Here is a 26,711-nt window from a genome sequence, read left to right as displayed (position 1 = left end):
GGCATCGGGCGCAAAACAAATCAGTCAGCTCCATATATGGACACAAAAGGGGGCATGCCCATATATGGGCATATACTGATGACATCAGGCATCTCCATATATGAGCATGAAAGGGACAAGGACTGATAGAGATCTCCATATATGGTCATATCAGTCGGATCGGTGGTGCGACGTATAGGTGAACCTCTAGTAGTGAAAAGTGCCGATCTACAAGCCTACAGTGAGATCTGATATTTTTATAGTTTCGCTATTTTCACAGTTTTTTTATATACTATACTGACATTCTCTCACACTGACTGCAGGCATCTGTGTAATCCTCTTTGCTCCTGTGTTGAGATAGAGTGCACTCGTACAGTATGATGTGTGCCGTTATTACAAACAGTAGTATATGTTAGGCTATAAACAAACCACAAGTACACACTGGGGACAGACCTACAGTATACAACATACACACACACCATCACTAGGAATGTGCCGTTCCATCATCACAGCGTCGACGACGACAACCAAGCAGTGATTTTCATCTCTTCACACCACATCACTTCAGTAAAACACAGCGCATGCAGATACACACAGACACACACACGCACGCACGCACGCACGCACGCACGCACGCACGCACGCACGCACGCACACACACACACACACACACACACACACACACACACACACACACACACACACACACACACACACACACACACACACACACACACACACACACACACACACACAGACAGACAGACACCAGGTACACACAGACACATACAATATGTACTCACTGCACACATAATAATACTGAATGCATGCCGAGCACGCGCGCACACGCACGTGCTCACACACACACACAAAGACAACACACGGAGAACGATGGCTTTTGTCTGCTCAACGCTGATGAAAAGCTACCCACTGCGAACTTCAATCACGTCTGAAAATGAGTTGGAGACGAGCGGTAACCCCGGCAGTGTCATTAAGCCTGCCTGTCAGGCCCCCGCTGTGAGGGGAGGAGGGGCTCACAGTGCGTACAGTCTGGTAGCTAGCGGTGGATGGACCGGAGACCCCAAGGTACCAGAGGTACCCCTCCTGCTCTGATGCGTTGTGCGTACTGACACGGCTTATAATGAAGTAATGTGATTTACGGAACAAACGACAAACCCCCAAATCTCAACTAGCTCAGACAAAAGGGACATGGTGCATGTTCTAATGGCATGAAAACGGATATACTGTCACATGAGAAATGTTGGCTGTTATCCCATATGTGTTCACATGCATGAGTGCGCACACATACAGTACATACTCACGCACGCACACACACACACACATGTATGGAGTATCCACCAGCATACAGATGCATGTACGCACACATACCTACACAGAAACGTACGCACACATGACTGTACAAACACACACACACGTTTGTATCACTATACTTGTGAGGACAAAAACATTTTAGGACAGCACTGAAAATAGCCAAAAAATCATCTACAAGCGCTACGTTTTGAGCGTGTATTTCGGCTATTTTCCGGTGCATGACACTGGCTTGCAACTAAGTATAAATCCGGCATACCTCTAACCCTAACCTCTAAATGTCTGATCCCATACCTAACCCCAACCTGAATATTTTCCTGATTGTAAGTCTAACTTACAATTATCTTTTAACCAGAAAAACATCCGTTTCTCTTGTTGAGGACCAGGAAAATGGTCATAACAATGTCTAGTTCGCAAATTCTACCATACTTGTGGGAAGTGGTGTAAAGTAGCTAAGAACATTTGCTCAAGTACTGTACTTATAAGTACAATTTTGAGGTATTTTTACTTTACTGGAGTATTTCCAATTGTCTATACTTTTACTTCTACTCCAGTACATCTAGGAGGCAAATGTTGTACTTTTACTCCACTACAATTATTTGAAAATAGTAGTTACTAGTTACTTTGCAGATATAAATGATTACATTATAACACATACATTAACCACTTTAGCCATATTGTATACCTAGGCTATTTGAAAATCTACAAGCTCACAACGCGTCGCATCACAACACGTTGTGAGCTTGTAGATCAGGTATGTTCAAACATTTGAGTACTTTTTCCACTACTGCTTGTGGTTACATTTGGCCCTCATAAGTATAGCAATACAAGTACACACACACACACACACACACACACACACACACACACACACACACACACACACACACACACACACACACACACACACACACACACACACACACACAGTGCGTGCTAAGGCCCAGCGTGTTGTCAGAGAGCTGAGGCTGGTGTGATTGGCCTCTGTGGAGCCAGTGTTTCTCTCATCATTAACTCTTCAGACCATCACACACTCTAATCACGCTAAGCCTCCCTGAAAGCCAATGATGAAGTCCCAAAAACGTGCCCGTGCACAAATTCAACAGAGGCCCCGCTCATTATACACACACACACACACACACACACACACACCATTAACACTGCAAGTAAACACCACAAACACACAGTGCGAGGAAGAGAGCAAGCCCGACATGCAAACAGTTAGAAACCGAACACTATCATGCACGCACGCTTACCAATAAATACACTAGTACAGTGGTTCTCAAACTTGATATGTATTTGGCTGCGGACCCCCATCTCAAATAGGTTGTTCCAGGGACCCCCGAAAGCAAAGATTTGAGTTAAAAATGTTCGCTTTAAAACATTATGTTCAAAGATTTGCACAAATGTAAAATGATTGTGACGCTTTATTAACTCATTTTGCTGGTACCCCCCCAAGGACCCCTGGGGGTCCCCGGACACCACTTTGAGAACCAATGCACTAGTAACATCACAGTGACAGTAACTAATAATGCGGCTCTCTGTTCAGCAGACGATGATTCAACCGGACAATATCTCTACAAGCAAAACATCTGCAGTATAGATTTTTCTACGGCGTGCGTACCTGTACCTTGTGCATGTGGTGTGCACGTGTGTGTGTGTGTGTGTGTGTGTGTGTGTGTGTGTGTGTGTGTGTGTGTGTGTGTGTGTGTGTGTGTGTGTGTGTGTGTGTGTGTGTGTGTGTGTGTGTGTGTGTGTGTGTGTGTGTGTGTGTGTGTCTCGCCGGACGAGGAAATATGTTTCCTATGTGGACTCCAGGCTACAGAGGCCACGATTTGCCCCTCGGCTAAAGCCAATGGCTGCAATTAGGTCTGCTGACTGGACCAACAATAACTACTAAAGCTACGAAAAGGTTGACACTGGTGGCTCAGGGGTAGAGCGGCGGGATGGGGACCTAGAGGTTCCCAGTTCGATCCCGGGCTTCCCCAGCGTATAGTGTCGAAGTGTCCTTGAGCAAGACGCTGAACCCCTAATTGCTCCCGATGAGCAGGTTGGTGCCTTGCATGGTTTCCTCCGCCGTCGGTGTATGAATGTGTGTGTGTGTGTGTGTGTGAATGGGTGATGTGTAGGAGGTGAGGACGCTGGCGTCGACTGTTCGCCGCTTCACCTCCCAATGTACAGTATGAATGAATGAACCATTGTAAAGCGCTTTGAGTAAGTGAGTACTTAGAAAAGCACTATAAAAATGCAATTCATTATAAGTCCCCAGTCAGATCATGGGAGTAGGGGAGAAAAGCAGAGACTATATTCGTAAACTCTCTGCCGGAAATTTTCTTTGCTATCTTGATTAGACGGCAGCATATCTCTGTTTATGTCATGTCTGGGAGGTTGACGTGAAGCTGGGAAACCGAGTTGCCAACCGGTCCGTGGCTGTGTGGACGGAGTGACCATATTGTGAGAGAGTGACCATATTGTGAGAGCGTGTGGGTCAAGCATATAAGCAAAACCCACAGGCCTCCGTCCGTCCCCTTCCTTAAGATGGAGCACTTTCATTTCACTCAGTCCAAGGCCTCGTATTTTCTCTCCATTTTTTATTGCCTTTCTGCGAGCGCTTTCCACATAGTCGCATTCCACCTCCCCGTACAGACACACGGCTCCTGTCCAAGAGAGAGAGAGAGAGAGAGAGAGAGGGGGGGGGGGAGGCTGTGCCACAGGGATAGGAATGCTGACATTGCTGTAGCAGGGGACAAAAGCTAAAGACAAGAATGGAGCCAGAGCAAGAGAGAGAGAGAAACAGAGAGCGATAGATAGAGAGAGAAAGGGATGGAGAGAGTGAAAGAGAAAGACAAAGAGGCAGAGAGGAGAAGTGCTGCAAGGGGAGGAGAGAGAGAGGGGGGGGACACGCTGGAGGAGTTATGTATAGGGGTTGTTAGCAGGGTTGTAGCCTAGCCAAACTGGGGAGCTATAATCCTCATCGTTGGCGCGGTGTCAGGGAGCCTCTTGCTTGCAAAAGACCATTTCCTCACTCTGCAAAAATGCCGTCTCCCAACATCCCACAGTGTGTGTAGCAGCGGCTATATATAATGCAAACATCAAACGCTTGTAGCTGCTCTGACCCCATCGCTCTGGGAAGACCCCTTGTTCCCCTCATAATACAGAAACCATGCACACACACACACACAAACACACACACACACACACACACGCAGGCATGCACACACGCACGCACGCACACACACACACACACACACACACACACACACACACACACACACACAGAAGCGCGCGCACACACACAGGCACTTGGAAACATGCACACACACACGGACTCCTGCTAACCTCCACCACTCCATCTGAATCTCACTATATCTCTCTGAGGACCAGTTCATCTGTTGGCTTATACAGAAGGACGAGTGGAGCACATGCTCTTGATCCATTTCAATTTTTGACTGCACCCGTATACGTCTATGTTCACACTGGCAGCCCAAATCGGAAAAAAATTAGACCGATTTTTGCTAGGCAGATTTGACCCACATTCCAAATCTGATTTCTAAAGATGTGTCTCGGTCTGGGTGGCTCGGATATTGATGCCTGATTTATACTCGACTAGTGTCGCTCCTCACCCAAAATAGCAAGTCTACAAGGTCACGACGAGTTGCAATCATCTGTTATTTTGGGGGCGAGTGACACCGTCGTATACGATATTCATCGGTTAAGCATTACTCATGCCTGTGTCGTTACATCGTTACCACAGCAACCAATATGCAGATAGGTCAACTCAGAGCCTTCTTTTGGACGTTTGCGTCAATGAGGGGGCAGAAACAGTGCCGGTCATGTGGTTCATGTAACTCGAAATAGTGACAAACGTTCATAGACTCCAGTGCATTCAATAAACTTCCGGTTCAGGGCTTTGTCACTATTCGCCAATAGAAGGCTATGTAGAAGACCTGGCCTGATGAAGTGAACGGAGGTGGCGTAATTCTCTAATAAATGGCTCTGGGTCAACCACGACGTCTACACATAAATCTGATCTGATCACAAATGACAGTCAGAGTGGACAGTCAGTTATAAAGATCATATCGTCGTTTTCCAGTGGAAACCACATACTGTATGTCCAAAACCGTTGCTTTTCAGGACATGGAACGGAAACGAAAATCACAACGCCACGCATTGTGAGCTTGTAGATCGGCAATTTTCACTACTTTTGCTTGACACTCTTGTATGACGAAGTAGGGCATTAAATGACAGAGAGAAAACAAAACTTTGGGGTCTGAACAAAGCCTTAAAAGTTCCATACATGAGAAGGAGGGGCGAGCGGAGGATGGGCCACTTCCCCCTGCACACCGTATCCTGTTTCAGGGAAGCAAGGAGGAAGGGGGAGGGGGGAGCACTGGATACATGCTGGGCCATGAGAGGCATCACTAGCAGTGGTGGAGGAAGTACTCACATGTGTTACTTAAGTACAAGTATCAAATACTGCAATGTAGAAATGCTCCTGTGTTGAGATAGAGTGCACTGCAGCACTCGTACAGTACGATGTGTGCCGTTATTACAAACAGTAGTATATGTTAGGCTATAAACAAACCACAAGTACACACTGGGGACCTACAGTATACAGTACACACACACACCATCACTAGGAAAGTGCCGTTCCATCATCACAGCTACGACGACGACAACCTAGCAGTGATTTTCATCTCTTCACACCACATCACTTCAGTAAAACATGCCGCATGCAGACACAGACACACACACACGCGCACACACACACACACACACACACACACACACACACACACACACACACACACACACACACACACACACACACACACACACACACACACACACACACACACACACACACACACACACACAGACAGACAATGTAGAAATGCTCTGTTACTGTACCGTAAGTAAAAGTCCGGAATTCAAAATGTACTTGAGTAAAAGTACGAAAGTATTGGCATCAAAATACATACTAAAGTACCAAAAGTAGAAAGTACTTCATTATGCAGAATGTCCCATTTCACACGTTTTCAAAATGTATAAAAATCATTTGAAAATAGCAGATCTACAAGCTCACAACGCGTCGCTAAGCGACGCGTTGTGAGCTTGTAGATCGGCTATCAAATAGCCAAAGTATATAGGGCTGACGTGGTTAATGTATGTTTTGTAATAAAAGTACAATATTTGCCTTTGAGATGAAAAAGTATTGAAAATTGTAAATATTCCACTAAAGCAAAGATACCTCAAATTTGTACTTAAGTACAATACTTGAGTAAATATTACTTTCCACCACTGGGCAGCAAAGCTCCCTTCTGTCTACGACCATAACTGTGTTTGTCCTTTTTTCCACATCCATATCTCACTTATACCAATGGAGTACATTGGAGAGCAGGGGACGGCATGGAAATGATTTGGACATTGGTTCCTTCTGGAGTCGTTATAGAGAGAGAGAGAGAGAGCGAGGGGCAAAGAGAGACTACCACAGTCATCATATGCATTTTAACGTCTTGTGGCTTATGTAGAAATTCATCCTCTGTGGAATGAGCCACAAATTGCTGCTTTGTTCATTGTGTTATGTACTACTTACAGCATTTTGGAGGTATTAACTTTCATTGTCTGAAAAACTGTCTGAGCGTTTCTTGGCGTAAAACGATGCAAATAGACGGCGGACTAGAAAACGAGACTGGGTCAACACATGCATGTGTCTCTGCATGTGTCTCTCAGTCTGACATGTTTCAGTTTACCAAATGCTGCTTCTTAAGAAGAGGATTGCCTATGCCTAGCAAGCATTACTCTCTCTCTCTCTCTCTCTCTCTCAAACACAAACACATCCACGCACGCACGCACGCACGCACGCACGCACACACACACACACACACACACACACACACACACACACACACACACACACACACACACACACACACACACACACACACACACACACACACACACACACACACACACACACAAACACACACACACACACACACACACACACACACACACACACACACACACACAGTGATGCATGTGTCTTTTTTATTTTGTGAAAAGATGGACGCGACTTGAGTCACTTTCAGTCAGTAGCAAGACAACAACAGATTTAAAACAACTATATCTTTTGAGTCAGTGTTTTGTGAAATAAATGCGTAGGATATGGTTGTAAATGCATAGTCTATGCCGATTCTGTGTCATCTCAAAATGACACGCTCACGCATGTGTGTGTGCGTGCGTGCGTGTGCGTGTGCGTGTGCGTGTGCGTGTGCGTGTGCGTGTGTGTGTGTGTGAATTGCAGCAAGAGAGGAAAAAATAGATGTAGAAAACGAAAGAAAGGGAGAGTGAAATGACGTTATGAACTGAGTTTTGTAACTTTAGAGATCATCTTTTTGACAACTGAGTGGGTTACACAACGTGCTCTTCTTATTTAGTAAGCCTGTTTCCCGTATGAATAGCCTACTTGCCAAACGTGATTTTAGGAACGATGAATCAGACTAAAGGTCCTGCATGTCTCCATTGTACGGCCCAGCGATCTCATAAAATTGTCTCTTAATCATGATTTGCTGAGCATAATCGTACGGTAATGGGTTATGTTGCCGAGAAAAGGGACTTGATAGTTGCCAACATTGCAATTGGTTGGCTATGATGTAGCCTACGAGACCTATAGCCCCCAATCTCATTGGGGCAATAGATAAAGATATTCCTGCAGCCCCGAAAAGCAAAGGTCTTAACACATTGAGACCTGAAGCCGATTCTGCATGTCTCCTAAATCTCAACAGTACTCTGAAAAACGTATGTTTCTATATCAGTGGTGCTCAATCTTTTTCATGCCAAGGACCCCCAAAATGATATGTATTTGGCTGCGGACCTCCATCAAAATATGTTGTTCCAGGGACCCCCAGAAGAAAAGATTTGAGTTAAAAATGTTCGCTTTAAAAGAATATATATTCAAAGATTTGCACACATTTTCACAATTAAAAAAAAATAGCAGATCTACAAGCTCGTAGCGCGGCACTCGGTGCCGCGCTATGAGCTTGTAGATCTGCTATTTTTGAATAGCCCAAAGTGTAAAATAATGCTTTTTAGCTCAAATCTAAAAATATTAATGGGTTAAAAGAGCCAGATAAATAATCTGCCATTGTGGAGAACTCACTGTCAAATAGCTGACTCTTGTTACTGTAAATAGCTGACTGATTAAGGATATAATATATAACATTGAAAATACGTAGGTTACAAAGTTTTTAATTATGTCACTTGTTAAACTCGTCCATTGCAAAAAAAATTGGAAATACCATTTATGCTAGAAATATATGTCCATATGTAGGCCTTTACAGAATATGACATTTTGCCATAGATCACATATTTTCAAGTAAAATATGTGCCTGAATATGTTTAGAAATATCTGCTGCAGACTTGAGAATGTGTTGCACACTCACACACACACACACACAAAACGTCCTTGGGTTTTGAAAGGCGCAATATAAATTCAAGTTATTATTACACACACACACACACACACACACACACACACACACACACACACACACACACACACACACACACACACACACACACACACACACACACACACACACACACACACACACACACACACACACACACACACACACACACACACAGCCCATCCCCCAAAACATGTACACACACCAAGGGAGAATCAGAGTGTGCATGTGCAGTGCATGAGGTACTGTAGTGCCCTATAGCCCCAAGCTGGGGTAACTCTGGTCATTTCCCTTGGCTAGTGCCAGTGGTTCTCAACCTTTTCAGGCCATGACCCCCCAAAATAATCATATTTGAACCGGGGACCCCCACCGCCACCCTGATAACCACTTGGAATGTAGGAGTTGAGGCATTACATTTAGTTTGACTCGGTTCCACAGAGAAATAGTGAAAATAGCCTTGAAAAAAAAAAAGTCCCGACCCACAGGTTGAGAACCATCACTGGGCTGGTCCATACAGCCTACTGTACGCAGGGGAACTAAAGAAGATAAAGAAGAAAGAGAGAGAGAGAGAGGGGACAGTGTGATACTGTACACAACAGAAGAAGTCTTTGAAGTGTAAAGAAAACACTGACGTTTAAAAATTAATAAATGTCACAACATAAAAGAGATTGTTATAAAACAGTAACACATCTCCCGGGCTTTCACAACAACTGACTTCCAGCGCTGATTATGAAAACACCGTGTTATCTCTGTGATGATTCTGTCACTTTTTCCTGACGCTTTTGTTCTCTGAACCATTGGTTCTCAAAGTGGGGTTCGGGGACCCCCAGGGGTCCGTGGGGGGGTACCGGGGGGTCCCCAGAACAATTAGTTAATATAGTGTCATTTTAACCACTTTAATCATATTTTATACTATGGCTATTCAAAAATAGCAGATATACAAGCTCAGTGTCCTCTCCCCCGCGTCATCAGTGCCCATACCCTAGGTGAGGTTGGTTTAAGGGCCTTTCTGTGTGGAGTTTGCATGTTCTCCCCGTGTCCCATAGGGCAGATACCCTCTCAAAAAACATGCAGTAATCCTGGTCTCTATACTGCCTCCCCCTGGTCAGCCGGGGTGCCTGATGGAGGGGAAAGGAACTGGTTGGAATAACGTGTTCCACGCGCTACGTCCTACCGGGGAAACTCCCCTCCGTCAGGTGATAAGAAGGCTTGTTATAGCTCTCATGCATTGAAGAAGGCATGAGCTCGGCTCTGGGCTCTCCCTAGGCTGGCAGAGGGAGTGTAGCGCCCAGGATTACTTAGACAATTGGCACTGGGTGAAAAAAAATGGGTTACTTGCAAAATCGTGCAAAACAAAAGTGGGGGTCCTTGGCACAAAAAAGTTTGGGAACCACTGCTCTGAACCAGTTCCTCCCCCTGATTGGAAGTCTGTAGGAGTTCCACAGATGCGTCACAGCCCTGCCGCTGACCACTTCCTAATGGGGGGGAGAGCCCAGGCTGTGGTCAGTCAGTACTATTTGGCATTCTGTGCATAAATCGATAACCATTTCCACACAGACACAGTGACTAATCAGGGCCTGTAATTGTTCCAATGAGTGGAATCAGGGTTGGGCCTCTTAGATCCCGGCGGCCCAGAGGACATTGTTGTTGGTCTACACACCATTGGTCGTCCACCACGACCTCTGACCCCGACTCCTAATCACCAATTACCATGCAGGCCTTTTTTTTTCTTGCATATTGACATAAGGCTCTGCAGGGTGTCGGCTCAGATTGCCTCTTAAAAAAGGGACTGAAGGCGGAGGAGGGGAAAAACACAAGAAAACAAACCAAGTGTTAAAAGACGCGGGCCAGCTCCTAGAGGATGTCATCTGAATGCAGAATGTACACACATCAAGTCCTTTGATACGCAAGCCAGTGTGGTGTGGTGTTCGCAGTGGTGTAAAGTAACCAAGTACATGTACTCAAGTACTCTACTTAAGTACACTTGGTTACTTTGTAGATTTAGACTATTATTACAAAGCATACATTAACCACTTCAGCCCTTTACTTTGGCTATTTGAAAATAGCCGATCTACAAGCTCACAACGCGACGCGTTGTGTGAGCTTGTAGATCTGCTATTTTCAAAAGATTATAATACATTTTATACATTATGATACCTTCATAATAACGACATTCTGCATAATGAGTACTTTTTACTTTTGGTACTTCAAGTACATTTTGATGCCAATACTTTAGTATTTTTTACTCAAGTACATTTTTAATACAGAACTTGTACTTGTAACAGACTATTTCTACAAAAGGCTATTGATAGAATAGAATATACTTTATTTGCCATTTGCATGAGTGCATAGGACACTTTGGAGCTCAGCTCCCAGGTGTCAGCATGATACTTTTACTTAAAGTAAAACACGTGAGTATACTTTTTTCCACCACTGTTTGATGGGGCAGCTAGCTGCTGCAGAGAGAGAGAGAGAGGGAGGGAGTCGCCCCATTGGATCCGTAGCTCTCTCTCTCTCGCTCCCCCGTGTCCAAACAATATCTGTTTTAACCGCAGAGCCTGCTGACATGATTCATGAGCACAGAGGACTTGATGTGGTGTTGGGTTGGTGCGCTGCAGGGCCAAGATGAAATCCCCTCAGTCCACTAATATAGGTCTCTGTGTTAGTGTGTAGCCCCGTGTACTGTACAAGCTACTGTATCCGACGAGCGCGTTTTCACACCGCTGGGCTAGAAATAGGTCTTACTGTAGCTAAATCAAGCTGGCCCACTATTCTCTCACACACACACACACACACACACACACCCCTCCCTGGAGACTATATTATACAGTACACACATCAAACACACGTCTCACACACACACGCACACACCCACACACACTCGCGTGCACACATACACACTCTCCTTCTCTCTCCCCCCCCGCAGTGCTCCCTGTGCTCTCTCTCTCTCTCTCACTCTCTTCCTTCTTCCTTCTATGCATCCCTCTCTCCATAAACCCTGACTCTACCTCTCTCTTTCCATTTGCCCTCCGCTCCACCTTCCAACCGGCACCTCTCTCCCCCCTTCCCTCGCTCTCTCTCTCCCTTCATTAAAATGGACTTCCTAAAGCCCCCATTCGTCTTGCTGACAGCTCCACTATCGATCGGGGGCGCCTGAGAAAAGGGGATGCAGTTCCACAGCTTTAACCCGCTCAATCCGGGAACGCATCTGTGTCATTTCAAGATGTATTTGGCTATTCAAAAATAGCAGATATACAAGCTCATAGTGCGGCACCGAGTGCCGCGCTATGATCTTGTAGATCTGCTATTTTTAGAAAATTCGTGAAAATTTGTGAAAATCGAACAAATCGAACAAATCAAGCGAACATTTGAACTAAAATCTTTGCTTCTGGGGATTCTACAAATGTCTTCCAAATCCTAACAGTTTTAAAAAAAAACTTATCTTGCTACAGTATATATCAATGGTTCTCAAACGTTTTTCATGTCAAGGACCCCAAAAATGATATGTATTTGGTCCACACCCCCATCTCAAACTATGTTGTTCCAGGGACCCCCCCAGAAGCACAGATTTGAGTTAAAAATGTTCACTTAAAAAAATATATATATACATTCAAAGATTTGCACACATTTTCACTTTTCTTTTTTTTTGCAGATCTACAAGCTCGTAGCTATGAGCTTGTAGATCTGCTATTTTTGAATAGCCAAAGTATAAAATAATGGTTGTTATATCTGTGTGTGCAATAAGTGGTTACACACACAGATGCGTTCCCGGTTTTAATGGGTTAAATGGCTCTCTGGCTCTCTTGGCCACAGTGCCGGATGATGAGCACTGGGCAGGGCTGGGAACCAGAGGCTGGGAGGAGAGGGAGGAGAGGGAGGAGAGGGAGGAGAGGGAGGAGAGGGAGGAGGCCCAGGCAGAGCCTCTTGTTTATACCCGTCGGACCGTGAGACAGAGGTCCACACCCTGCAATCTGAGGAGGACAACATGATGCCTTTCTCATCACCGGAGAACCTGGTACTTTGGGAGACATCAAACTGATTCTCTCCATGTGTAATGAAGATTCTTCTGATGATGATGATGATAATGAGTTCATCACAGAAGGTAGAGAGCCAAGCGATCAGACGGAGGAGACAGTGAGACTGTGTGGATGGATGCCGAGAGGCTGGCTGGATGAATCAGCCTCTCGGCATCCATCCACGCTAGTCTCACTGACTCCACCTCCCAGGAATGAAGACCCTGCATCGCACAGAGAAGACATAGGGAAGAGACGAGAGGGTGGGTGGTTGATAGGGGGTTGGGGGGTTTATATATAAAAAAAAGATAAAAAGTTTCAATTGGCCACGCACTGACACGCAATTCGTTTCAATCAAAGCCATGTTGAAGTAACTTTCCACTGGCTGGGCGTCTTTAATGGCGTTCCATCCCTTATCGCCAGGCGTTATCGAGGGGAAGATGAGTTGGTTTGCTCTCTCTCTCTCGCTCTCTCCATCCCTCGGCTATGCTGCGCCACATCAAAAATCTCCCTACGAAGATTAATGATCGGACGTTTGATTTGGCCTAATGATTAAGAATCTCGGGAGGCACCCCTGCTGTGCGGAGGAAACCCCGAGGAGTCGGGGGGGGGGGGGGGGGGGGGGGGGGGGCGATAACCCGTCCACCCACCCCCTCCCTCCCTCCCTCCCTCCCTTCCCCACATATAGACATGAGCGCTCTATCTGTGCAAGTCTTTTTCCTTGTCATCTATAATCATAGAGCGAGCCGCAAAACGGCGCGTCGGGGGTGCGTATAGGGGAGTCTCCTGTGACCATGTCACTGTTTGTTTGGTCTCCAATCTGTCCCCCACAATTGCCATTGATTGCGACGCCGCCGCAGCGAGAAAAAGAGATAGACAAGGTGTAATATTCAAGATAAATTGCTCGACTTCCCGGCCGTGAGCGGTTCCAATCTACATGAGGCCGTACGTGGCAAGTCGTTGCTTGTGATCGCCTCCATATTGACACTCTGATCATCAGGAACCCATGGCGGTCTGCACCGCACCAGTCACTGTTGAAGAACCAATTTGAGGCGGCCAGGGTCTTAAAGCTGTAATCCATAACTTTTATGTCTGAATAAAGCATAATTTGGACCAATCTGTCAGGAGTATGGGAAAGGGATGCGGTTCCAGAGCTGGAAGGGGAGGAATAGAACGTAACTAGTCTCGTGTGGCCAGACAACTATTCCACAATCTCTGTATGCTATTGTATATAGAGTATGGAACAGAAATCCGAGGCAGGAAGCTAGAGTAGGGTTGGGATCCGGAACGGGAAGATCCTGATCCAACATTGAGGAACCGGAGTCGGTTCCATGTTTCTGCGAACCGGTTTATCACAAGGAATCGGGCCGTTAAGAGGGAATAATTAAGAACCAGGAGTCGATACAATCCTAAAGGATCCCACCAACCCTAGTGGTAGAGGGAGGGAAAATGTATGGAGAAGATGGAGAAAAGACGGACGAAGGGAAGGAGAGATGTTGGAGGAAAGCGGTATGGGAAGATGCAAGAGATGGAAGAGAATGGGAAGGGGAGAGGGTGGGGGGGGCTGTGGCAGAAATGGAGTAATGTGGGAGGGGGGGGGGGGCAGAGAGGAAGGGGAGAAGCAGGAGGCAGCAGAGAGCAGCAGTCGATATAACGCCTCTCATTCATCTCCCTGACAGCTTTCCAAGTGCTCCGCTGGGGCACACACACACACACACTGCTGCGTCACCCCCAATGCAGCAAATGCACCATGCACACATGCATGGATGTACGCACAGACACACACCCACACACACACACACACACGCAAGCACACACGCAAACCATATTTTTCCAAACCCTGCCCCCTCTGCATAATACACACTTTGGTGTGCATGTAGTCCATGTTCTGGGTCAGTGCTATGCTGTGCATGGGGCAAAATCTGTACACACACCATTACCTTGTAACCTGCACAACTCATGGACACACACACACACACACACACACACACACACACACACACACACACACACACACACACACACACACACACACACACACACACACACACACACACACACACACACACACACACACACACACACACACACACATCTGCTCATTCGAAGTGTTTTACGTGTGTGCGTGTGCGTGTGTGTGTGTGCACGCGCGCGCGCGTGTGTGTGTGTGTGTGTGTGCGCTGCAACAATCAAATCAAGAGCAATAAATCTCCCGACAGCCTGACGCTGGCCAATTCAGAACCAGCCGGCAGGCTGCTGGAACAACATGGAAAATCACATTGAAATCACACTCACCTAGACGTTTTATAACACTACATCCTTTTGAGCAATATCAACAATGTTCCCTCATAAACCCTGTTACTGGCACACACCTCTGTGGGACACACTTCCATTGTGAAGCAACACAAATAATTCCTTGAATACACACACACACACACACACACACACACACACACACACACACACACACACACACACACACACACACACACACACACACACACACACAGTTGCATCTATGCACACACACACACACGCACACACATTCTTTCTTTTCGCTGGTCATGCACCGCTCGCTGTAGCCGGCCGTCCATCTCCCATGATTCATGGCTAAAGCGGGTTGCTGCTGTAGAGCAGTTCTGAGTCAGTGGGCCGCGACCAGGCCGTGTGTCATTAAGGCACAGCGGGGGCTGGACATGCCGTTAGTGCTGCTCTACACTTAGCTGCGTGTCGGTGTTGTGCGCCCAAAGAAATTGCTGATCTACAAGCTCCGAAGGCGGATAACCAAGGCTTTAGTGCTGCTGTATCGCAGTCAGCCCCAAGCCTGGTTTATAGACGATCCTTGTACGATGGGCGAAAATAGTAGCACATCTAATATTATTATATACTATCTTACACTATTATATTTACTATTATTGTTATTGCTACTACTTGTATCTGTCTCCCTCTCTGTCTCTCCCTGTCTCTCTCTTCTTTCCCCCCCGACACAGTCGAGGCAGAAGGTCGCCCACCCTAGAGCCTGGGTCTGCTTGACGTTTCTTCCAGTTAAGCGGAAGACTTAGTTTTTAATTTTGCAACAGTTGCCTCTGTCACTAAATTGCTTGCTCAGGGTGGGACAATGACGAGTCTCTGCTCTACATGTAAAGTGTCTCGAGACGACTTGTTGTGATTTGACACTTTAATAAAATGTAATTGAATTGAATTGAATCTACAAGCTTGGAACTTAGATCTGCTAATTTTAGGCGTGCAACACCGTTCATATATATGACAGACTATAAATTAAGCATCACAGTAGGACGTGTGGGGGAACAAGATACGTCTATATGCCATGCTTATTGTTAGCATGGGTTGTACCAGAAACAGAGGCAATAACAAACAGAGCTCTGAGACATCCAGAGGTCTGGTGGTTGGTTTTGCTCCATCAAGTGTGTGTGCAGTGACTGGAGGAGGAGTGTTGCTTCTCATTTGTTCTGACACCCCTCTCTCTCTCTCTCTCTCTCTCTACCCCACCGCCCCCCTGAGATAGGGGCAGGATTCCAACTAAATTAGCCCTCTTTAATCGGCCCCCCAAATCCCCATTCTCAATCAGCGGTGCTCTGGTGGAGCATGGAGAGGGACGGAGGAGAGGGTGCCAAGTCCTTCCCCCTCATGTGCCACCCCTTATTAGAGAGCGGGCCCGGTGAAAGAGCACACAGGCAGAGAGAGGCACACTTCCCCAGGCCCCCTAATGACTCCTTAATGATCCCCTCCTCCTGCTCCAGTGCTGACAAACACTGACAAACCCTGACCCTGACAAACAGGAACACCCATGCTCAGCCCTTTCTCCTCTCCTCTCCTCTCCCTCCTATTTACAGGCTCATCCCTCAGACCTCTCTCTCTGCCTCATTATACCCCAAGCTAGGGTCCAGCCAGGCACCCACACCACCCACCCAAAAAGTACTCTAGTATGCTTTACTTGAGTAAAGGTATCAATAATGCAATGTAGAAAGAAGTAAAAGTCCTGGAATTCAAAATGTACTTGAGTCTAAGTATAAAATAATTGGCATCAAAATGTACTTAAAGTACCAAAAGTAAAAATACTCATTATGCAGAATGTCCCATTTTACAAGTTCAAAATGTATAAAAATCTTTTGAAAATAGCCGATCTACAACGCATTATGAGCTTGTAGATCGTCTATTTTCAATTAATGTATGTTTTGTAATGATAATCTAAATCCACAAAGTAACTAAAGCTGTCAAATAATTGTAGTGGAGTAAAAGTGCAACATTTGCCTCTGAGATGTAGTGGAGTAGAAGTAAAAGTACAACAAAATTGGAAATACTCCAGTAAAGTAAAAAATACCTCAAAATTGTACTCAAGTACAGTACTTGAGTAAATGTACTTAGTTACTTTACCCCATCCTACCCCAGAACCCCCCCCCCCCCCAAACTAGCAGCAGGATAAATAAACAGCCAATGATGAAATGGCCCGTGTCACCTTTAGAGACAAGAGAGGGGGGAGTGGGGTGGGGGGGGGGGGTGCACAACCTTGTGCAAATTCCTTTGGGCAGATGGAGCGAGGTGGAGAAAAGCGTAGATAAACAAAGCGAGAGGAGTCAGGAGGAAGAGGAGAGAGAGTGATGGGGATGAGATAGGTAGAAAAGAATCGTGGAACCACCGCTGGAATAAATCAAACGCTCTAAAACCATTTCCCCTTTTTTTTTTTTTTTTTTTTTACAATGCTCTTTTTCCCTGCTTTGTGATTTCCATTTGGTTTCGGGGTCGGGGGAGCCAGCCCGTAAGAAATCGCTCTTTTTAACCCATTAAGACCGGGAACGCATACTGTGTCATTTTAAGATTTCTTCGGCTAGTGAAAAAATCATGAAAATGTGTGCAAATCTTTCAATATATATATATATTTTTTTACTCAAATATTTGCTTCTGGGGGGTCCCTGGAACAACATATTTTGAGATGGGGATCCGCGGCCAAATACATGTAATTTTGGGGGTCCTTGACATGAAAAAAATTTGAGAACCACTGATATAGAAAAGATTTAGAAGACCTTTGTAGAATCCTCCAGAAGCAAAGATTTGAGTTACAAATGTTCGCTTTAAAAAACATATATATTCAAAGATTTGCACAAAATATTCAAGATTTTTCAAAAATAGCAGATCTACAAGCTCATAGCGCGGCACTATGCTATAAGCTTGTATATCTGATATTTTTGAATAGCAGCAAAGAAATAAAAAAATGCGACACAGATGCGTTCCCGGTCGTAATGGGTTAAACATCACACGACGCATAATTACAGACTGCAACGCTGCCAGCACTGGTGCCTCAGTTTCTCCTAAATACTCACACCCCAAATTAGGGGTTATATACCTCTTTCTAGTTAAACCTACCATTTATAGGACCTGGACGTCACAGGGCCAAACAGACAGGGGAACAGAGAGAGAGAGAGAGAGAGAGAGAGAGAGAGAGAGAGGGAGTGAGATTACTTGGGAGCAGTGGTGGGAAAAGTACTCAAATGTTTTACTTCAGTGCAATTATCAATACTGCAATGTAGAAGTACTCTGTTACAGTAAAAGTCCAAAATTTACTTCAAAGTACAAAAGTATTGGTATCAAAAAGTACTTAAAGTACCAAAAGTAGAAGTACTGAAATGTTTGAAAATAGACGATCTACAATCTTGTAGATCGGCTATTTTCAGTAGGTATAAAATAGGGCTAAATAATGTACTGTATGTTCTATAACGTAATAATTTATATCTGCAAAGTAACTAGAAGCTAAAGATTTCAAATAATTGTAGTGGAGTAAAAGTACAATATTTTCATCTGAGACTGTAGTGGACAGTGAAGTAAAAGTATTTTCAAATACTCAAGTAAAGTACAAATACCTCAAAATTGTACTTAAGTACAGTACTTGAGTACATGTACTTAGTTACTTTCCACCACTGGAAGGAGGACCTACTGTAGTTGCACAGATTTATTTGGGAGTGACAAGAAGAGACCTTTGTTAAAAGGCCTCTTCTGGCAGGGGGCTTGAATTGGGCCAGGTGGAAGAAGAGGGGAGGGGGAGGGGGGGAAACTAGGACCTAAAAAACTACATTTGGCGAAGGGGCCCCATGCTGGATAAAGCAGGGAGTGTGTTTATGTTCTATCTGCAGTATATCTGACAGCTGAAAATCTGCTAAGGATATTTCCAAAAAGGCTGAGAGTTAACCCATTAAGACCTGAGGCCGATTCTACAAGATGTCTTCTAAATCCTAACAGTTTTCTGGACAAAACCCATGTTTCTATATCAGTGGTGATCAAACTCTTTCATGTCAAGGACCCCCAACATTATATGTATTTGGCTGCGGACCCTCATCTCAAAACATGTCGTTCCAGGGACCCCCAGAAGTCAATATTTGAGTATAAATGCTTGCTTGAAAAAAAAATACATATATTCAAAGATTTGCACACATTTTCACGAATTTTCAAAAATAGCAGATATACAAGCTCATAGCGCGGCACTCGGTGCCGCGCTATGAGCTTGTAGATCTATTTTTGAATTGATAAAATTCAAATTTTGAAAATTGATTGAATATTTTTGCTATGAGCTTGTAGAGCTATTTTTGAATAGCCAAAGTAATGGTTCAAGTGGTTGCTTGAAAAAATATATGTATTCAAAGATTTGCACACATTTTCACGTTTTTTCAAAAAAAATTGAATAGCCAAACTAATGCAGTTTTAAGTGGTTACACACAGATGCGTTCCCGGATTGAAAGGGTTAAAAGACAAACACCGACTCCACGCTATAAGCCCATGTATGACCTCACCACTTTGGACCGCGGCTCCCAAGTTTGAGTCGCGCTTGACAGAGTGCTCACTCCGCGAAGCCTTTCCCCACACACAGCTCACACCGCTCAGATAAAACTACGTCCTATCGTCCTCCTTTTTCTTTGGTGGTTTTGTTTTGTTTTTGAAAGCCTGCAGTATCCTGGTCCATGAGTCCATGATGTGTGATTATACGTCTCCCAGAGGTAGGTAGTCTCCTCCCCTCCCCTCCCTGACCCCCCCTACAAAACAGATATCAGTGGTGGAAAAAGTACTCAAATGTTTTACTTAAGTAAAAGTACCAATACTGCAATGTAGAAGTACTCCGTTACAAGTAAAAGTCCGGAATTCAAAATTTGCCCAAGTAAAAGTACAAAAGCATTGGTGTCAAAATGTACTTCAAGTATCAAAAGTAAAAGTACTAAAAATTAATGTTTGAAAATAGCAGATCTACAAGCTCACAACGTGTCGCGCTGCGATGCGTTGTGAGCTTGTAGATCTGCTATTTTCAAATAGCCTAGGTATAAAATAGGGCTGAAGTGGTTAATGTATGTTTTAGAATGTATTAATTCATATCTGCAAAGTAACTAGTAACTTAAGTAATCAAATAATTGTAGTAGAGTAAAAGTACAATATTTGCCTCTGAGATGTAGTGGAGTAGAAGTAAAAGTATTGGAAATTTGAAATACTCAAAATTGTACACAAGTACAGTACTTGAGAGTAAATGTACTTAGTTACTTTACACCATTGGTGATTAGTCTCCCAGAGGTAGCCCCTACCCTCCCTGACCCCCCCGCTACAAAACAGATACCGATATGGAGGGGCCACTAGTTTGTCAAGAGGTACCAGGGCCCCAGCCTGCTGAGCTGTGCCTTCACAGAGCACTAGGGGTCTTTGCACAGGGCATTAGCAGATGAAAGAGGGGGGACCGCAGCGCTGCTCTTTTACTGATAAAAAACAGGATCCAATTACTGTGCTAGCCTCTTGATTTACAGAGAACGCCCCCGCCCAGATCTCTGTCTTGTGTGTGTGTCTCTGCCCGGCCCCTTCATCACACAGACCGACCCGCTCTGCAACGAACCGGGGGACAAGGTGTGTGTGTGTGTGTGTGTGTGTGTGTGTGTGTGTGTGTGTGTGTGTGTGTGTGTGTGTGTGTACGTGTGTGTGTGTGTGTGTGTGTGTGTGTGTGTGTGTGTTAGGGTGGGGGGGTAAACCACTTAAGCCTGTACTTAAACTTCGGCTTTTTGCAAAATACAGTGGTGGAAAGTAACAAAGTACATTTACTTAAGTACTGTACTTCCAATACTTTTATTTCTACTCCACTACATCTCAGAGGCAAATATTGTACTTTTACTCCACTACAATTATTTGAAAACTTTAGTTACTAGTTACTTTGCAGATATAAATTATGATATTATGAAACATACATTAACCACTTCAGCCCTACTATATACCTAAGCTGTTTGAAAATAGCAGATCTACAAGCTCACAACGCGTCGCATCGCGACGCGTTGTGAGCTTCTAGATCTACTATTTTCTTTTTTTTTTTTTTTTTTTTTATAATTTTTATCCCACGATTTTGTAACCCTTATTTTTCACCCGGTGCCAATTTTCTAAGTGATCCTGGGCACTACACTCCCCTCACCAGCCTAGGGAGGCCAGGGCCGAGCTCATGCCTCCTTCAATGCATGAGAGCCAACTGACCTTCTTGTCACCTGACAGGGGAGAGTTTCCCTGGTAGGACGTAGCGCGTGGAAGGAACACGTTATTCCAACCAGTTCCCTTCCCCTCCATCAGGCGCCCCGGCTGTCATGGGGGAGGAGTTTAGTGACCAGGATTACTACATGTTTTTGTGAGGGTATCAACTACCCTGAGAGACACGGGGAGAACATGCAAACTCCACACAGAGTGGGCCCTTTCGCCAACCCCACCTAGGGTATGGGATCTACTATTTTCAAACATTTTAGTACTTTTACTTTTTGTACTTTAAGTGCATTGTGATGCCAATACTTTGAACTTTTACTCAATTCAATTTTGAATTCCGGACTTTCACTTGTAACAGAATACTTCTACATTGCAGTATTGCTACTTTTACTTAAGTAAAACATTTAAGTACTTTTTCCACCACTGGCAAAATAGCAGATCTAGAAGCTCACAGCGGACTGCATCGCCAACGTTCTCAGATCTGCTACGTTTGACAAGTAGTGAGAAGAACGCTGCAGTACAATAGGCTTCTGATCTGTCATATAAGAGTGCAGCTCATATACGAGCTCATTATTGATAAGAGAAAGGGAAATAATTACAAATCCATAAAGAGGAGTGGACGGACAGTCAAACAGAAAAAGATGACAGAGAATAATGAAACAAAACACAGTGAGGTCTCATCCTATCCTCCCCACAGACAACACTATAGTCATTACCAGTCCATTCATCCTTTACTCCCAGTCCTTGAAACCCCAGGGTTTCAACAGAATCAAAAACAAGCGTCTCAGTGATGCCCTGTGGACATCACAGCTCCTCTTTATAGTACCATCTGTACCATCTCACCCCTTATGTTTCTACAGGGTAGAGGTCAGTTCTGATGAAATTACCATATACAGTACGTACAGCTGCTTCATGTACCGTTAATTAATATACTGCACTGCTGCTTTTTATCACTGGGGATCTGAGAGAGCTGAGTGCCCGCCCACACCCCCCCCCACACACCCCCCCCCCCCCTCTCTCTTGTCTAATAAGTCAGTGGTTCTCAACTTTTTTCAGACCACGAGTCCCTCAAAATAATCATATTTGAAATAGGGACCCCACAAAAGCAATCATATTTGAACTGGGGACCCCACAAAAACAATCATATTTGAACTGGGGACCCCCTCACCCACAAACACTTAGGAGTTGAGGCCTTACATTTAGTTTGACTCGGTTTCACAGATAAATATTGTGAAAATAGCAGATCTACAAGCTCACAACGCCTTGCGTTGAGAGGCGTTGTGAGCTTGTAGATCGCCTATTTTCTTTTCTTTTTTGCTTTTACTTTTGATGCAGTAATGGTCTATTTTCATTTCATTAATATTTCTCCCCTTTTTCTAGGTGTTAAAAGTCCTTAAATTGTCACTTAACTGTCATCTGGGGACCCCCCCCCAAAATCATGTGGGGGGTCCCCACCCACAGGTTGAGAACCACTGGTCTAAAGTCTCAGTTCTCTCTCTATCTCTGAACCTCAGTGCTGAGGTAGCAGAGTTGCCCGGCGGAAATCCACTCAAGAACAACATCCTCTCCAACCCCCCCCCCTCCCCCCCCCCCCCCCCCCCCATCCCCTCTAGGAAGTGACCTCAGCTGCACAAAAGGGTCAGATAATAAGTCCACATCAGAAAGGAAAACACCCGTCTGTCCCGTCTGTAATGAGCTGTAATGCAGCAGGACTTGGCTGTGTGTGCACTGAGGGAGCCCAGGTGGTGTGACAGCCATATGACTCTGATTAAAGGGGCCGGGGGCCTTGAGACGGGAACGCTTTGGCTTTAGATGGGGCCAACGGGGACGTCCTGTGTGTGACGCAACAAGCTATAGTGACGTCGGGGTTGGTTGACCTCCTCCTGAAGGTGCTGGGATAGAGGAGGACATGTGGAGGGCTCACGTGAGTGAGTGGGCCTATTTCCACTTGGGAGGGTGGAAATAGGCTCTCCTTTTGCCGTGTCACTAAAACTAAAAAAAGACGAAAATGTTTTGTCAACTACCTTTTTTACCTACTGACGAAAACGAAATAAAAATGAAATAAAAACTAAGCTACGATGACTGAAACTAAGACTAAATATATTGACAATTTCATCAACAAATAAAAACTAGACTATAATGTTAGTGAGGGACTATAGTGGAGAAGAGATCCAGTAGAACTAAAAGACTAAAGTAATTTTATGTTTGGTTGCGCTCGGGGATGTTGCGCTCTGAGAATAGCAGATCTGCAAGCTCACAACGCGTCGCGCTGCGACGCGTTGTGAGCTTGTAGATCTGCTATTTTCAGCATGCAACCAAGTGTAAAATCAGCCATATCGACGCCATCAAGGCACCGCCAAAAATACATTTCAGTCGACTAAATCAACTGTAGATTTAGTCGACTATAATCTTATGATATTTAGTCGACTAAAAACTAGACAAAAACTAAAACACTTCAGATGACTAAAATATGACTCAAACTAAATGGAATTTTATTCAAAAGACTATGACTAAAACTAAGTCAAAATGTGCTGTCAAAATCAACACTGGAGGGTTTTGCTGTGTCAACATGCAATAATGTGAGCGGGATCCAGTCACTGCTGGCTGGGCTGGAGGACGAACGGGATGACGATTTGTTCCGCAAGCGCAAAAAACAAAAGGACAAACAGCCAGTCAGGTGGCAGCTTGATGCTATTACAGAGGATTTGAATATCATTAGTGAGTGCATGCTGGAGGTTCTCGTATTCATTTGAATATTGGGGAGGGGGGGGGGGGTATGGTACGGGCTGTGAGGCACACACACACAGCTCTAAAACCAGCCATCTGGCCGGCCAATTACTGCAACAGCCAGCCTATGAGCTAGCTGGCGGGGGCCTCCTCCGGTACCCAAAACCATCCCAAACCAAAGACCTCTCTCTCACTCTCTCTGTCTTTCGCTCTCACTCTGCCTATCTCGCTCTCCCTCTGTCTCTCTCTAACCTCGTTAAGTGGAAGAGATGTTTGGCATCAGTTGTTGTTTCGTCTCACAATCATACATCTGCTCTAGTCTGTACACATCCACACAGAAGGTGGACTGAAGGGAGAAGCCTGGGGGGGAGTGGGGGGTGGGGGGGTGATGGGGGGGGGGTGCCTCCGGCCCTCATTCTTTGGCCATTAGCTTTGGGCTTTGTGCATTGTGCTGCATCTGAACCGCTTTGCTTGAATATCTCTACCACCATATCTGGGGAAACACAAACAAGCCCATGGCGGCCCGGGACCTGGCAGCGAGGATAAGGAACTGAAGGGGAAGCTATGGGGCGGCCATTCTTTTTCCTTGCGTGACAGGAACTGTGTGTTGGAACGAGCACCTGTCACCCCCTAACCCCCCCCCCCCCCCTCTCCCCTTCACAATGACCACAGAGGTCAGGAAGACATAGAGAAAAAAGGAGAGACAGAAAGACTAAAAGAGCGGGAGAGAGAACGTTAGAATCTGTGAGTAAGGGTGCCAACTGTTCCTTGAAACAAGGAACTGTTCCTTATTTAGAAACTAAAAGATGTGCCCCTTATTGAACTGGTAAGGGACACACTGTTCCTTATTAATAAACTAAAAGATGTGCCCCTTATTGAACTGGTAAGGGACACACTGTTCCTTATTAATAAACTAAAAGATGTGCCCCTTATTGAACTGGTAAGGGACACACTGTTCCTTATTAATAAACTAAAAGATGTGGCCCTTATTGAACTGGTAAGGGACACACTGTTCCTTATTTTGGTGAATCAATCAATGACACACAAATGACACAAGTCCCACTTGTAAGATTTAACCCCTTAAACCCTTTAGACTTAGTCAACTGGACCTGAGTTGTCCCTGTACTTGGACTGTTTTTTTCTGTCTACACCACTACATCTATTTGCAAAAAATTGCCGATCTACAAGTACATTTGTAAATCTGCTATTTTTGGCGAATGTTCCTCCCAGAGGCAACAAAAAATTAAAGCAGAAGAGAAGTGGACCGTTCTGTCTTACTTTGTTTTTATGCTACTCTGATGTTTACTTCCTGGTTCCCGCCCACCTCTCCGCTCTCACGCTGCCCCCACATCCAAAACAACTTGATCTGTGTAAATTACATTCCAAACCACCAGCATATGGTTCCAAAGCCCCCAGACTTACAGTGACATGAACCAGATAAATATCTGCATAATACCTGCATAAATGGTTTTGCATTGATAATGAGGTGTGCCAGCTGCTACTTAAGGCTATGCTATCCTTCTTTCTCCCCCCCCCCCACCCCCTCTCTGTCCCCCTCCTCACCATAACCCCCCCTTCATCACCTTCATTTGTTCTCCTAACCCATTTCACATCCTTTTTTTTTTTTTTTTCCCTGACTGGAGAAACAGCAGCAAAAAAAAATCTCTGTGGTTGTCCTTCAGCCTCTCCTCCTTCAGACAACCTCTAATCAGACCACGACAGAGAGAGGAACGCTGGGCACAGCACAATCTACACACCTTTATACACCCCGAGATACGTCCTGGCCGGCCGAGAAACGCTCCGACCCCCCGGACACCATATACCTCGTGTTCTCTCCTTCATGCTATAGATTAGGGGTTCTCAACATGTGGCTCGGGACCCCCACATGATTTTGAGGGGGTCCCTAGATGACAGTGAAGTGACAATTTAAGGACTTTTAAGAAGAAAAAGACCATTACAGCATCAAAAGTAATCGACAAACTATACTATAAAAACTGGTCAAACATTGGCCAAATTGTCAAATAATGTAAGACAGAGGCAAAATGTGAAAATAGCAGATCTACAAGCACACAACGCCTCGCCTCGCTGTGAGCTTGTAGATCTGCTATTTTCACAATACTTATCTGTGGAACCGAGTCAAACTAAATGTAATGCCTCAACTCAAATATGATTATTTTTGGGGGGTCCCCAGTTCAAATATGATTATTTTTGGGGGGTCCCCAGTTCAAATATGATTATTTTTGTGGTGTCACGGCTTGAAAAGGTTGAGAATCCCTGCTATGGATGACAATGACAAGCTGGCATTGCTCTCGCTCCATCCGTGGATACGGATCATCTGGCTGCAATCAAGACGACTTCAGGAGCGAGCGAGCATACATGCTTCAACCCTGTAGGGAGAGAAAGCCAGACACTCTTCTGGGTCTGGTGGCTGTGTGTGTCTTTCTTACCTCCCTGTCTTTGAGCTTCATGGCCAGGACCAGCTGGTTGCGGTGGTTGGTCAGCGCCTCGCGGTAGTTGCCCTTGGAGAAGAATGCCGAGCCCAGGTTCCCGTGGGCACGGCATTCCCCTGTTTGGTCACCTTCAGAAGGAAGAGATTTACGAAAGGGAAAGTTAGAAAAAACAAAAAACAACCACAAAACAAAAGAGTCAATAACACAAGAACATTGTGCAATAGAGCAGTGAGAATAAG

At 45.0% G+C, this 26,711-nt stretch overlaps 1 protein-coding gene across 2 annotated transcripts in view; it reads right to left on the bottom strand.

The window, feature by feature from the left end:
• ttc28 (tetratricopeptide repeat domain 28) overlaps positions 1-26,711 on the bottom strand; it is a 400,474-nt gene that overhangs the window by 133,188 nt on the left and 240,575 nt on the right. For both annotated transcript variants that reach the window (XM_084056166.1, XM_084056167.1), the window contains one exon: positions 26,470-26,600. In XM_084056166.1, coding sequence (XP_083912292.1) covers positions 26,470-26,600 — 131 coding nt within the window. The remainder of the gene's footprint in view (positions 1-26,469; positions 26,601-26,711) is intronic.

Source organism: Gymnoscopelus microlampas (genome assembly GCF_963454915.1).
Source record: "Gymnoscopelus microlampas genome assembly, chromosome: 4".
NCBI classification, from domain to species: domain Eukaryota; kingdom Metazoa; phylum Chordata; class Actinopteri; order Myctophiformes; family Myctophidae; genus Gymnoscopelus; species Gymnoscopelus microlampas.
This window is presented reverse-complemented; position numbering and strand designations above follow the sequence as displayed.